This window comes from Eublepharis macularius, chromosome 9 (genome assembly GCF_028583425.1).
Source record: "Eublepharis macularius isolate TG4126 chromosome 9, MPM_Emac_v1.0, whole genome shotgun sequence".
Classification (NCBI taxonomy): domain Eukaryota; kingdom Metazoa; phylum Chordata; class Lepidosauria; order Squamata; family Eublepharidae; genus Eublepharis; species Eublepharis macularius.
In genome coordinates, this window is record NC_072798.1 from 12,524,521 (window position 1) to 12,538,721 (window position 14,201).

Consider the following 14,201-nt stretch of genomic DNA (forward strand, 5'->3'; position numbering starts at 1 on the left):
CATCAAGTTGCAGCTGGCTTATGGCGACCCCATAGGGTTTTCAAGGCAAGAGGCGAAGGGTGGTTTGCCATCGCCTGCCTCTCCATAGTGACCCTGGTCTGTCTTGGTGGTCTCCCATCCAAGTACTAACCAGGGCTGACCCTGCTTAGCTTCCTAGATCTAACAAAATTGGGCTGGCCTGGGCTATGCAGATTAGAATGTTTAGCTTAATACAAACAGTAATCGTTCTTCCTTCCAAGTTCATACGCACTGTTCAGATTTTTCGTACTTTGCTAATTTACCGATCGTTCGGAAAGGTCATTATCCTCTCTGTGTGGATTATTTACTCCTTTTGACTGGACTTTGTATTCGTCTGCGTGCTGCAGCGTAACACTCCTTTTCTAGGAAACTAGTCCTTCCGGTCTCCTTTTGCAGTGACCACGCGCAGGTATTTGTAGCCTTGGGTATAAATCTTTCTGCCAACAGATCGTATCATGTGTCCGACGAAGTGGGCTATGGCTCACAAAAGCTAATGCCACAATAAGTTAGTCTTTAAACCATTGCAAGACTTTACTATTTTGGAAGGAGAAGATAACATGAAAATATATATTATTTTCATGAAATGTCCCTTTCTGGCTTCTTCACTGTCTGTGTGTCTTTTGAGATATAATGGCCAGAAGCCAATGTGACCCTGTCAGAAGCCCACAGCGATCAAATAAATACTTATAGTGAAATTCTAAGCAGAGTTACTCCAGCCTAAGTCCATTGATTTCAGTGGACTTAGGCTGGGGTAACTCTGTTTAGGATTACACTATTAGATTATTTTTAGGGCTTTGGACAAGACTATGGCCCTTTTCACACTACTGACCTGCTCCCGGAACGTTGCGAAATATCACGGAAAAAAACCAGAAGATAGCGTCTTCTCGCAAGAGTTTTGCGCAACATCGCACAAAACTCTCACGAGAAGATGCTATCTTTCGCGTTTTTTGCGTGATATTTCGCAACGTTCCGGGAGCAGGTAAGTAGTGTGAAAAGGGCCTATGTGAGATCATTTTAGTTTCTGTTGGAATCTGTTTGATCATTTCAATTTTTGCCCGCGTTTTGAGTAGAAACGGCAGTTTAGAAGTATTTAAATAGATACGTTTCGGAGAAGCACTGATGGGAGTCTGTTGCAACCAAGAACAACGAAGAGGTGCACAGTGCCGTCCGAAACTGAGCCATGCCCTTCTAAGTCCATTGGCTTCAGTGGCCTTAAAAGGGGGTAGCTCTCCTTTGGTTGGCACTGCTAAAAGACTTCCTGTGTCGTAAGTTTCTGTAAGCTTCACCCATTTTGTCAGATGCACGAAGTGTTACACTCAGTTGGAAGCATATAAATATATGAGTTGGAACAAATACCAGCAGGATGCAAGGGGCAAGGGAATCAATCCCGATCTGGGAAAGTTACATCACTGTGCAGAACTCCTAGGAAAACAAGATCCGGTGGAAAACCCCCGTAAGAGTGGGCACGGGCAGCTCCCAATAGCTGAGGAATTAGCAAAGGAGAGTGAATAGCATGCATAAACCTCAAATAAGGGCATTTATTTTCTGCAGTGAGCTAGCCACCACCAGTCCCTGTTGAGACCAAGAGCCTCGCTACAAGTGACATCTTACACGCGAACGGCACTTGATCATTTTCGCAAGTCTTTCTGGGAATTGAAGTTCCTCTCCTCCACCCCTTTTCTTTCTGTTCCTTCCCCTCTCTGTTAGAATGCCTGCCTGAAGAGACGGAGAAAGCCTACGATAGCAGCTTTTGCAAATCGTCTTGCTGGGGGGTGGGGGATGCTCTGGAGAAAGCTGACATGTCGGTGAAGTCCTAGTGTCCTTTCAGTGATCTTTGGGGGTGGGCAGCTGCAACTTTGCTAATCGTCTTGCTGGGGGGGAGATGCTCTGGAGAAAGCTGAGGAAGTCGCAGCAGCCCACCCCCAAAGATCATTGAGAGCAGGCTTGTGACTGGAGGAGCGATTTGCAAAAGCAGGCTTTCTCCGTCTCTTCAGTCAGCCATTCTAACAGAGAGGGGAAGGAACAGAAGGAAAAGGGGTGGGGGAGAGGGACTTCAATTCCCAGAAAGACTTGCGAAAATGATCAAGTGCCGTTCGCGTGTAAGATGTCACTTGTAGCGAGGCTTCAAGTCTGGTTGTGTCCAATCAGTATATGATTTCTAATTCAGCCACTCTCCTAATTCCTGACCTTTCCTAACCTATAGGACCGCCTCTCACCATATGTTCCCCAGAGGGTGCTCCACTCAGCAAATACTGGTGATCCCTGCCCCCAAGGAGGTTTACTTTGCCTCGACTAAGACCAGGGCCTTCTTGGTCCTGGCACCAACCTGGTGGAACTCTCTCTCTGTGGAGACTGAGGCCCAGCAGGACTTGTTATCATTCCACCAGGCCTGTAAGACAGAGATGTTCCACCAGGCATATGGTGGCTGAGGTGGGCAAGCCACTAAATGCCCGTAAGGGGCGGATATGTGCCTCTGGTTCTGCTACCTTTATCAATCGGCCACTCTGCCCCACAGATTTTTTGATACTGGAGGGTTGTGCAATATGTGTGCTGCTGTTTAAATGAATTTTATGTCTTTTAGTTAATCCAGAAGTTACAGTTTTGCATAATGGACACGCCTTATGAAGAGCTGACTCCGGATGACTTGGCGCAACACCAGAACACCATTCAAAAACTGCAGGCTCTCCTTCATCAGAAATATAACGCGGCAACAGAACAACTGCTGAAGGTAAACAGCTGCTCAGTTGTATTTCATGGTCTCAGTGTACAGTTCGCCTTTAGGAATCATTAATACATGGAATTTTTTAAGACACAGGCTGGTTCAAGGTGTTTTGCTGTCCCCAGCAAGGTGCACTCATCCCCTCCGGAGCCTGTACTGTGTCTGACTGGTTCCAAGTCTCCTGGCTTGGACTCGGCCAATCGCAGCCTAGGCCCTGAACTGCCAACACTGGAGGGTAGGGAGACACTGAAAGCGATGAGATCTCATGAAACAGGTGTTGGAGAATGCCTTTAAGTCAGAGCTGATTTATGGTGACCCCTGGTGGTGTTTTCAAAGCAAGAGACTAACAGAGGTGGTTTGTCCTTGCCTGCCTCTGCAATCCTGGTCTTCATTGGAGGTCTCCCATCCAATTACTAACCAAGGCTGACCCTGCTTAGCTTCCAAGATCTAACAAGATCAGGTTCACCTGGACTATCCAGGTCAGGGCCATGAGACAGGCAAGTTTGCCTAAATCTTACAGGCAGAAAGGGCAGAATCCAACACCAGGATGCCATTTTCAGTGTCAGCTCTGTGTTGCGAGCAGTCTGTATTCCTACCCAAATTGAATGTGTGCTACTTGTACTTGGCTTAATACTTCCCTTTGTTTTGATGCTCCTCGTAGCAGGCTAGCAGTTACGCCGAATCCGAGAGTGGAAACATGGAGGTGGTCATTAAAGCGACTAATATCACGTTGTGCATTTGGGCGAATCTCAAGAAGAACCCAAGGTACAGCGTTCAAGTCGGTGGCCCTCTCGGGGCCTTTTCATGCGCCACCTTTGTGGTGTGAGAATCGCTTTGGTGTTTCGGTTCTGACACAATCTGATAATGTTCATAAAGAGGGACTGTTTGGGTAGGATAATACTGTTGGGTGTGGTGCCTTGGTGATGTCATTGGGGCAGCCAATCAACACTTCCCACAGCTGCTTTCCGCTTCAAACGTACAGCAGTGCCGCCGCCACCCCCCGCCCAAAGACTTGACTCTGGAGAGAATTGGGTACATTTGGGCAATTTTAATTCATTGCTGTGCCCGGGCAGAATAATGTTTAGAGCAATTGACTAGGATCTTGGGAGACTCAGGTTCGAATCCCCACTCTGCCATGGAAGATCACTGGAGGGACTGTAGGCCAGTCAGTCACTCTCTCTCAGCCTAACCTACCTCACAAGTTCGTATGTAGTGAGGGGAGAATGGAAGAGGGGACGGTAACATCCACTGCCCTGGAGGCAGAGCAGGATGAAAAAGTACTAAATACATAAAACATGTTTGATGCATTTTTGCATTTTAATGTCATTTCCATTGCGTTCAAACTTTCTACCATTAGATGACTTTTGGTTAGTTTTTTCCGCCCTTGATAATGAAAGTTCCTGCACGTTTCCTACGAAATGTCTGTGCAATGCGAGTCATTCATGAGATTGTTCTAGTTTTCGCATTCAGGCCATGTGGGTTGCTGGCTTTGCTCATAACTCACTCGAGCTGAGTGTATGTGCCTTAGAACACATCCAACATTCACTGTGCAGGCAGATAGTTCAAAATTAGTACTGATCTGCTGATTAAGGAGCTGTCCCCAAAATCTTTGGAGGTCCCCCACAAATGCATTTGAAAACTGCAGAGTAGCCAGGTAGATTTCCCAGGAAACCTGCTGGAAGAATTTTTGAGGCCCTCAATCAATTTAACATGTTTATTTCTCTTATATTTGCAACACAGTCCTATGCAGAGGTATGCCCCTCTAAACTCCTTATATTCCCTGGATTTAAAAAGGGTGCAAATCTGATTAAGATTGCATTGGAAGTCAACAAAACTTTTTAAAAGCATGCCATTTTAATTTTATGGAGCGTATAAGTATCCTGATTTTTTTTCACTCGAAAGTAGTAGGACTAAAATATTTGATTAGGGGGGAAACAATACAGCGTGCTTTATGTTGTTTAAATGGTGCAGGTGTGCTTCTTAGTGATTGTTAACCTGAAAAAAGGTTAATTGCAACTTTGAACCTATCTGCCTGACTGGACCCCTTTCTTCCTCTTCCAAAATAATAGCTTTCAAAGGGGATTAGACAGAGTTGTGGAGGATAGGTCTACCAGTGGCTAATAGCCATGTGGACTAAAGAGAACCTCCACATTTCAGATTTGCTTGCAGGCAACTTTAGGGGAAGGCCTCGGTCTCTACACCCTGGCCATTTTCATATGTCTCTTTACCCTCAAGCAAAATTGCATAAAACTCATGGAGCGACAGCATCTTCATGGCACGATTTCTGATGTCATAATGCCACGGAATGGAATCATGATGGGAAATCATGCCATGAAGATGATGTCGTACCGTGAGTTTTGCGCAATTTTATGCAAGGGTAAAGATGTGTGAAAACGGCCCCTGTTGTTGGCCCTCCATAGCAACTGGTTGGCCACTGTGTTGGACTAGATGGGCCGTTGGTCTGATCCAGCAAGGCTGTTCTCGTTTTCTTATTGTTTTGTTTCAATTCCTTCCCACCAGGTTCAGAACCCAAATATTTCGAGACGAAAGTCGGAATCCAACAAACGGCTTTGACCTCCCCAAACCACTGACCGTTTGCGACATTGCGGTTCGCATCTTACACACTCATTATGACCACTTATCCCCCTTAGAGTCTTTCCCCATAGAGCGCCCAAGGCTGGATTTTCTGGGAGTCAGTCCAGCAGCCGGTCCTTCCCTTCCTGTGACCCCAGAGGCAAAGGAAGGAGAAGGGGATCAAAAGATGGCTGAAGAGGCAGGGTTGGAAACCCACCCTGGGCAACCCACACAGCCAGCAAAGGTAAGGCAGGATAGAGGGAAAGGAACACATTTAGTATAGCTTAAGTGACCAATTTGTGACCCTCCACTGAACATTTGGTAATATGCAAATATTGTTGATTAATCTGATAGAACCCTTGATGTGTCTGAGGGCCCTAGTTAATACTCATCATCAGTGTTAAATGCTAATTTTAGGCATGGGTTAGGGAGGAGGGATTGGTCTTAGTCCTCTTGGCATGGCTTGGGCTTATACTGAATTTATTTATTTATTTTATTTTATCAAATTTATATCCTGCCCTACCCATGAATGGGCTCAGGGTGGCTAACAACCTATATTATACAATTTAAACCATATACATATCTTAAAAAACATGAAAACAATACAAACAACTGGCACCATGATCAACTCAGGCTATAATAATAATTTGCCCGAAAGGAAGTGGACCTTGAATGTAATACGACCTCCCTAAAAAAATTGTTATGCACAAAAAATTTTGTATTACTGTACATACTTGTAATTTGTATGCGATTCTAAAACAATGCGGCTGTTTTCTTGATAGCACACCTGGGGAAAAACTCTAGTCCTCATTTTGGTTAAATACAGGCCGTTTTCACATGCCCCCGTAACCTTCCGGAACATCGCGCAAAACTCATGGCACGAAGTGTCTCCCTAGCGTGATTTCCCGTCACAATCTCATTTAATGGTGCGATGATGTCAGAAATCGCGCCATTAAATGGGATCGTGATGGGAAATTGCGCTAGGAAGACGTTCATGCCGTGAGTTTTGAGTGATTTTCTGGAGGTTATGGGCATATGAAAATGGCCACAGTATGGTCCAAACTAAAGTATGACAGTTTCCTTCTGACTGTCATGAGGATACCACCACCATTTTAGAGTCATTTAAAAATACTGGAGTGCAGCCCTTGTACCCCTACATCTTTTTCAAGTGCTGAAATAGCCATGGCAGTAGGAGGAGTGGCTGTTTGGGCACTTGATAAGGTGTGGGAAAGAGTGAGGGGGACAAAACAGCAGGGCTCATTTCGGGGGGGAATGCACAGGAACGCAGTTCCGGCAGTTCCCCAAAGAGGCCACATGTCAGGTGACCTTGTCCTGACCCTCGGCCATCTTGGACCCGTTTCAGCCTGAACTGGGGCCAAAACGGCCCAGATCGGGCCTCTGACAGGTGGTGGATCACTCTGCCACTCAGCAGCAGCCCGATCGTGAACATTTTGGGCCCCCTTTCAGCGATTTTCAGCCCCTTTTTGCCGTTTTGGGCCCAATTTCGGCCCTGAATAGCCAGGATTGGGTCCAAAACAGCCAGGATAGGTGATGTCAGGGGGTGTGGCATATACAAATCAGTTATGCTAATGACCCACTGCCAGTGATGGCAAGGGGTGTGACATATGCTAATATGCTAATGAGTTATGCTAATCAATTCCTCCAGCTCTTTTTCTACGACAAAAATAGACAAAACTGGACAAAAGTACTTCAGCTTGCTGTGCTGCTGTCCAATCAAGACTGGGCTCTTGCAGCATTTTTAAATGATTATAAAATGGCGGTGGCATCCTTGCGGCGGCTGTGAAGACACCGTTGTATCTAGATTGGCCCTGTGCAAGAGTCCCTCTGTCCCATCTTGTGTCGCTCTGTTTTTGCACGGGTCCAGTTTGTGTCTGCTGAATTCCTAAATTCTATTGCCATCTGCCGTAGCAAAGAAAAAGAGGCAGGGCCCGAATAGCTAGCGAACAAACAAACAAAAAATAAAAATAGCAATTTTAAATAGCAATGAAATCATATTTCTGTATCTGACTCGTGCAAGGCCACATGGGCCGTGGCTGCATGAATGCAAGGTAACAAGTCTCTTGCAGTACCTGTACAAAGAAGGCCTGTTTAATGTCACTCTTAATGCCTTTTTTATGTGTGCTTTTGCTTGTGCTTTCTACCTAGACACACAAAAGCGCCCTTAACGTCCAAGAAAGGAAAAATACAATTGTGGATGAAATCCCAATAGAGGTCTACGAGAAAAAATCCATGATCTTGCATTCTGTTTCCAGAGGTATCGGGCTCCCTATACGGTTGGATCATAGCTAACAGCATTCACTGAAAATCTGAAGACCTGTTCTGTCCCCTACCATGTGTATGGAAAGGATCCCCCTTAGGGCAGGGGTCCTCAAACTTATTGAGCCTGCAAGTACTTTTGGAATTTGGAGAAAGGGTAGGGGGCACCAAACAACAAAACAATTGCTGGGGGTATGTAGATATAACCTTCCCCATACATTAAAAAAAAGTTTACTAAAATGATCCAGGTGGGTGGGCAGGGGAAGCAGAAGATTTTAGATTTTGTAAGGAGGGGAGAACAATTTCAGGTATTAGAGTAATTGTCCGAGCATACTAATACTTATGCAGTTGAAAGCAATTGTAATGTAAGGGTTTGTGGGACTGGGGTCTCTGCTAGGGGAATCCAGTTGCAATAATATTGGGGAGTCCATAAGTATGTGCGCCATGGATTTCATTGGGTGAGTATCATCATCAGGGCTCATTTCGAGGAGGAACGTGCAGGAACGCAGTTCCAAAGAGGTCACATGTCAGGTGGCCCCGCCCACCTGACCTCGGCCATTTTGGGCCCGTTTCAGCCTGAGGTGGGGCCGAAATGGCCCGCATCGGGCCTCTGACGAGTGGTGGATCACTCTCCCACTCAGCAGCAGCCTGATCCTGACCATTTTGGGCCCCTTTTCGGCCATTTTCAGCCCCTTTTTGCCATTTTGGGCCCAATTTTGGCCCTGAATGGCCAGGATTGGGTCTAAAACAGCCAGGATAGGTGATGTCAGGGGGTGTGGCATATGCAAATCAGTTATGCCAATGACACACTTCCAGAGATGGCAAGGGGTGTGGCCTATGCTAATAAATTATGCTAATGAATTATGTTAATGAGTTCCTCCAGCGCTTTTTCTACGAAATGACTCCTGATCATCATTATCATAAGCTTTATTGTGATAGCTCACAGCCTTAGCAATTGATGTCAACAACATTAGGATTATAATACAATGATCACGGTAACAGTAAAAACTCTAGTATACCTTATAATTATATAACAAAATCACAACAAGTTTAAACTATAAACAGCATCGATTCAAGCAATTCAGTCAGATGGTTGGCAACATGGGGTGGGTATGTGAAAAGACATTCTAGATAGGGCATATGCTCGGATGGTGCGGTGGTGCCGTGCTATGAACTCAGGAGCCTGTGGCCTGTGAAGCTGCAGCTACAATTATATAATTAGTACCATAAACTGGGAATGATGCTTAATAGCCCTGAAGCCTGCTCAACTACTGGGCAAGGGTTTTAAATCGGACCCTCTCACATTTTTGTTGTCATTTAGCTCGGTTATCTGCACTGCGGATCCCTGACGTCGGAGAGGAGCTACTGCTGGAAGACTATATTGTGGATTTGCACCAGTTCATGCCCGTGGGGGGCGTGTATCATTTCGATGCCCTGAAGCTTCCACCCCAAGCCAAGCACGTTAAAGGGTGGACCATGGTGGAGGTAATTTCCGTCCTTGAAAAACGTCAGACATTTAGGAAAGTGCTTATTTTGCTTGTTAAATGGGAATGACTCCCTAAGTGTTGAGGTTTGTAGCAAATGGCCAAGCTTTCCTCCAACAGAGTCATTGGCTATAGTTCTTAGTGGTTCACAAGATGGGAAAGCAGGTTGGCAGCTCTACGGGACACAGATATTCCGTCCAATAACAGATCCAGAGGAGTTAGCCATGTTAGTCTGTAGTCACAAAATAGTAGAGTCCTGTAGCACCTTTAAGACTAACCGACTTTATTGTAGCATAAGCTTTCGAGAGCCACAGCTCTCTTCGTCAGATGCATCCCATAACAATAATCATCTTGGTTTCTGAGCTCAGCTGTCCATAGACACACTGGAGTGGATCCATCCTCCAAGGATCCTTATTTTTCAGTGTAAGGAGCCTTCCTCCAACTTGACTCTTCCTCCAACAGAAGAGCCACTCAATTTGGAGGAAGGCTCCGTAGGTGGGAGAAAGGCTTCAAACTTTGCTCAGTGAAGTAAGAGGTGCCTGGTTTATAAATGTTTTTCAGCAGCTGAACATTTTTCAGAGCCAGTTTGGTGTAGTGGTTAAGAGTGGCGGGACTCTAATCTGGAGAGCTGGGTTTGATTCCCCCTTCCTCCGCTTGAAGCCAGCTAGGTGACCTTGGCTCAGTCACAGCTCTCTCAGAGCGCTCTCAGCCCCACCCACCTCACAAGGTGATTGTTGTGGGGATAATAACAACACACTTTGTAAACCACTCTGAGTGGGCATTAAGTTGTCCTGAAGGGCGGTGTATAAATCAAATGTTGTTGTTGTTGTTGTTGTTATTATTATTATTATTAAGTGTACTGTGTTTGAACTAAAGAGTTTATCAGCCGAAGCTCTGCCTAGGTCCACTCAATCCACAGTTTCAACATGTCCACCAGGACGTGCTAATTGGCTAGAGTTCCCAGGTTCAGGATGGGAAATTCCTGGAGATTGGGGGGCGGGGGGGGGGGATGGAGCCTCAGGAAGGCGGGGCTTAGAGAGGGGAGGGACCTCGTCTGGGTACAATGCCATGGAATCCACCTTCCAAGACAGCCGTTTTCTCCAGGGGAACTGATTTGTGTCACCTGGAGAACAGTTGTAATTATGGGAGCGCTCCAACTACCACCTGGAGGTTGTCAACCCTATAATTATAAGGCTCTGCCAGGGGATTCTCCTAGACTACTTCCCTTCATGAATGAGTTAAAGGTCTTTATTAAGAGATTAGCACCCTTAGAGCACAACGGAAAGCAATTGCCAGGAATACCGGAGCAAGGCCTGGTGGGCTAGTTATACCCTCCTCTCTCCTCCCCTTTTTTTGAGCAGAAGTCCGTTAGTCTTGGTGCGCGGTTTCTCGCGGGAAAGCTAGAAGGCGGAAGTGATGCAAGCACCAAGGCCCCAAGGTCCCCAGGAGCCTCGAGCTCCATCCACCCCCACACCCATAGATAAGACAGCCGAGTGCAGGATAGCGATAGCAGAGAAAATAGCAAAAGAACGGCAGAACTGCAAGCTGTCTATCCCCCCCATCCCCCAAAGTAAAAGACATCACTGAGCATGGCAGGCAGGTCTCAGGTGACCTTAATTGGCCTTCAGGTGAGCCAAATTCTCTAGGAATGCTCTAGTAAAATAAACGAGGAGTCAGGAATGAAAGGGAAGTAACAAACAGGGAAAAGCCGTGTGTGTGCTTTCCTCTTCTTGCTGTAGGTGCTGGACACCGGTTTGGAAACCTGTAACTACATCGGACTGTGTGAAGAAGGAGAGGACACCTCGCTCTATGTCGTAGGACTCACCGTCCAGCTTCTTGACAGCGTGGTTTATTTTGAACAGCCTCTGATCGGAAGATGGGACCCCGCAGGTCTGACTGGCCAGCCAGCCATTGAAAACAAGTGCTTTTCTTCCATGTGCCTAGTATTTATTTATTTTATTTATGCCATTTATAGTCCGCCTTTCTCACTGATTCTCAAGGTGGATTACATAGTGAGAGATTAGTACAATCAATATCAAAGACATTTCAATAACCAATGCCACAGGGTCAATGAATGCAAGTTTACAGAGACATAACATCAGCAAATAAAATGATACAGAGCTGAAGAAATGCTGAAACAGAGCATAGTGTTAATATAGGGGTGGTAGGTTTCAGCATAACCTGCTTGTAAGGATCAGGCCTTGTACTGCCTAACACAGAGTGAAACTTTGGTTCAAGTCTCATAGCCTGCGTGTCTCTTGCTAGGCCTGTTGTCTCGGAAAGTCCCAAGCTCTGTTAATCAGCTGCACCTGAGCTGCTTTCTTCTCCTTGGGGAAGGCCACTGCTTGGTGCTGATCTCAGCTACAGCCATACTCCCTAAACTTTCACAGGGTTGTAAGGTAAGGTAAAGGTAGTCCCCCTGTGCAAGCACCGAGACATTACTGACCCAAGGGGGGACGTCGCGACACGACGTTTTCTTGGCAGACTTTTGTTACGGGTGGTTTGCCGTTGCCTTCCCCAGTCATCTACACTTTAGCCCCAGGAAACTGGTAAAATGAGTACCTCGGAAGGATGGAAGGAGCCCCGTGGCGCAGAGTGGCAGAGCCGGGTTCAGGTAGCCAGCTCAAGGGTGACTCAGCCTTCCATCCTTCCAAGGTCAGTAAAATGAGTACCCAGTTTCCTTGGGTAGATGACTGGGGAAGGCAATGGCAAACCACCCCGTAACAAAAGTCTGCCAAGAAAATGTCGTGATGCGATGTCCCCCCATGGGTCAGTAATGACTCGGTGCTTGCACAGGGGACTACCTTTACCTTCACAGGGCTGTAACGTCCAGTTAAGAAACCGAGCCCTGACTGGTTCCTCGGGTGGGCTTTCAAGAAGCCTGTTTGTCTCCAGGTGGTTTATCAGTCTTGTACCTTGTAGCCATTGCCAACTACCTGCAATGTGAGAAGAGCGTTCCTGAGCTCCATGCCACCTCCGGGATGCCTAGAACAAGCGGGCATGGATGGACTTGGGTAAGATCAACCAGCTTTGGAACCAACACAGAGAACGCTTAAGTCAGTCAGCCGGTCTGCTCTTCCCGCAACCAGGCTCAGAGCGAGTCGCATCAATTGAAAAGACATAAAAATAAAACAGATAAAAACCAGTAGCCAGTTAGCCAATAGTATTTTAGCTAGTTAGAACGTATTTAGATCAGCAAGCTGTTATTTGTTTTCTGCCTTTAAAAAACAAACAAAAAAAACCTTAATAAGCTATTTTTAAAAATAGCTTATTCAGCACACGGTGGCCTGATTTTGATCAAGACCTGAGAGGGGCCTGGGAGGGGGGGGCAGCCTCCCCTTGTTCTGTTTTCCAATTTGGAATGGCTTTGGGGAGCCACAGTTTGCCCTTTGGGAGTAACTTACTGGCAAATGTACTGGCCGCCATACGTTTCCACAGCGGGGAACCTAGTGGGCTCCTGGTGCTATTCCAAGACAGGAAAATGGTGTGGGGGAGAAGGTTTTACCCCCCCCCCCTTGGACCACAGGCTCAATCAGAATCAGGCCTTTGCAGATCTGATAACGCGAAGGAGCGTCTCCTCCCCTACTGTGCAGACTGCCGGTTAAGATCATGAGGTGGGTAGCAACCAGAGAAGGGCTTTCTCGGTGATGGCACCTTGCCTTCGGAACGGTCTCTCTTTACTCTCCTTGAGGACCAAGCCAAAACATTTCTTTTTAGCCAGGTTTTTAAACAGAAGTGTTCCAGCTTTGAAAGCTGTTTTTAAAATGGTCGTCTTCCAGCCTGTTTTATGGATATCATGTTAGGCTGCTCAATTTTGGTTTGTTGCTACAGATTGAAATGATTTTATAGTTTATTTATTTTATTGATTTATTATTGGACTTACAGTCGGCTCTTCCTGCAAGCAGGCGCTGAGTGGATCACATCAATAGAAAAGACATAAAAATGAAACAGATAAAAACCGCTAGCATAAAAGGAGCAAATACAGTTTTACAAATCCACCCTCGGCAGCACACATTGCACAGTCCCGTGTACAGTCATTTTGGGCCCACGGGGGTCGGTGAAAGTCGACAGATGAAAAAAGCAAAGACCAGGGAGGGGATATGCCCCCCCCCAGTAGGAGGCCGAATAGGAGACCCGTTTGCCTCAGCCACCAAAGGCCTAGCAGATAATAATAATTGTATTATTGTACTGTTTTTATTTTGTGAGTTACCTCAAGCAGGCTTCAGGAAAGACGGCATCTACATTTTTCTAAATAATTGAATAATAATTGCATTAAAATGGCATCTCATGCATTTTAATTGCATTTTTTTAAAAAGCTCCCGTTATGAAATTCCTATCTGCTCATTTGGTCCTTCTAGAATGGAAGAGTATCCCTTGGATCTATAGCAAAGAGTCCAGTAGCACCTTTAAGACTAACCAACTTTATAGTAGCATAAGCTTTCGAGAGCCACAGCTCTCTTCGTCAGATGCATCTGTCTTAAAGGTGCTACTGGACTCTTGAAAATTTTGCGACTACAGACTTAACGTGGCTCACCCCTCTGGATCTCTGACCGTTGGAGCTATGCCAGCGTACCACTTTCCATGCCAGCTGACGCTCTTTTCCTTTCCGTCCCTCCACTTCCAAGGCAAATACTGGCGAACAGATGCAGTCGGGGACATAGTCTTCAACGTGAAGGAGAAGGAGATCTCGTTCAAGATGAACGGCTTCAGCACCATCACGCTGCTGCAAGACGCTCATCTCAACATGCCTTACCAGTCGTGGGAGCTGCGGCCCCAAGGCCCCGACCAAGCCGTCCTCTCCGTCCTCACCACCTTCGCCGAGGTGCAGATTCACATCAAGGTGCGCTCATGCTAGCCAGAGCTGTGCTGCCCTGGGAATATCCGACATAGGAAGACCAGGGGGCTGTCGTGGTCACAGTCACCTGTTCTGACCACCAGTGGCTCTGCAGGGCCTCAGGTAGACCTCTTTTACATCACCTGCCACCTGGTCCTTTTTACCGGAAACTGAACCTGGGACCTGTTGCATTCAAAACAGATGCTCAGCTATTCAGCCAAGGTCCCCGTTAATGGATTTGCTGCTCAGTAAGGGTAGAGGTTCCTACCCCAAACCTCCCAAGGTTCAAACATCA

General features: G+C 46.5%; 1 protein-coding gene across 1 annotated transcript in view; it reads left to right on the forward strand.

Moving 5' to 3' along the window:
• The window catches only part of DNAI7 (dynein axonemal intermediate chain 7), a 28,510-nt gene that overhangs the window by 8,811 nt on the left and 5,498 nt on the right, over positions 1–14,201 (forward strand). The window contains exons 6-12 of the mRNA XM_054988890.1: positions 2,600–2,746; positions 3,399–3,502; positions 5,258–5,555; positions 7,478–7,586; positions 8,910–9,073; positions 10,812–10,962; positions 13,698–13,912. Of these exons, the coding sequence (XP_054844865.1) occupies positions 2,600–2,746; positions 3,399–3,502; positions 5,258–5,555; positions 7,478–7,586; positions 8,910–9,073; positions 10,812–10,962; positions 13,698–13,912 (1,188 nt within the window). The remainder of the gene's footprint in view (positions 1–2,599; positions 2,747–3,398; positions 3,503–5,257; positions 5,556–7,477; positions 7,587–8,909; positions 9,074–10,811; positions 10,963–13,697; positions 13,913–14,201) is intronic.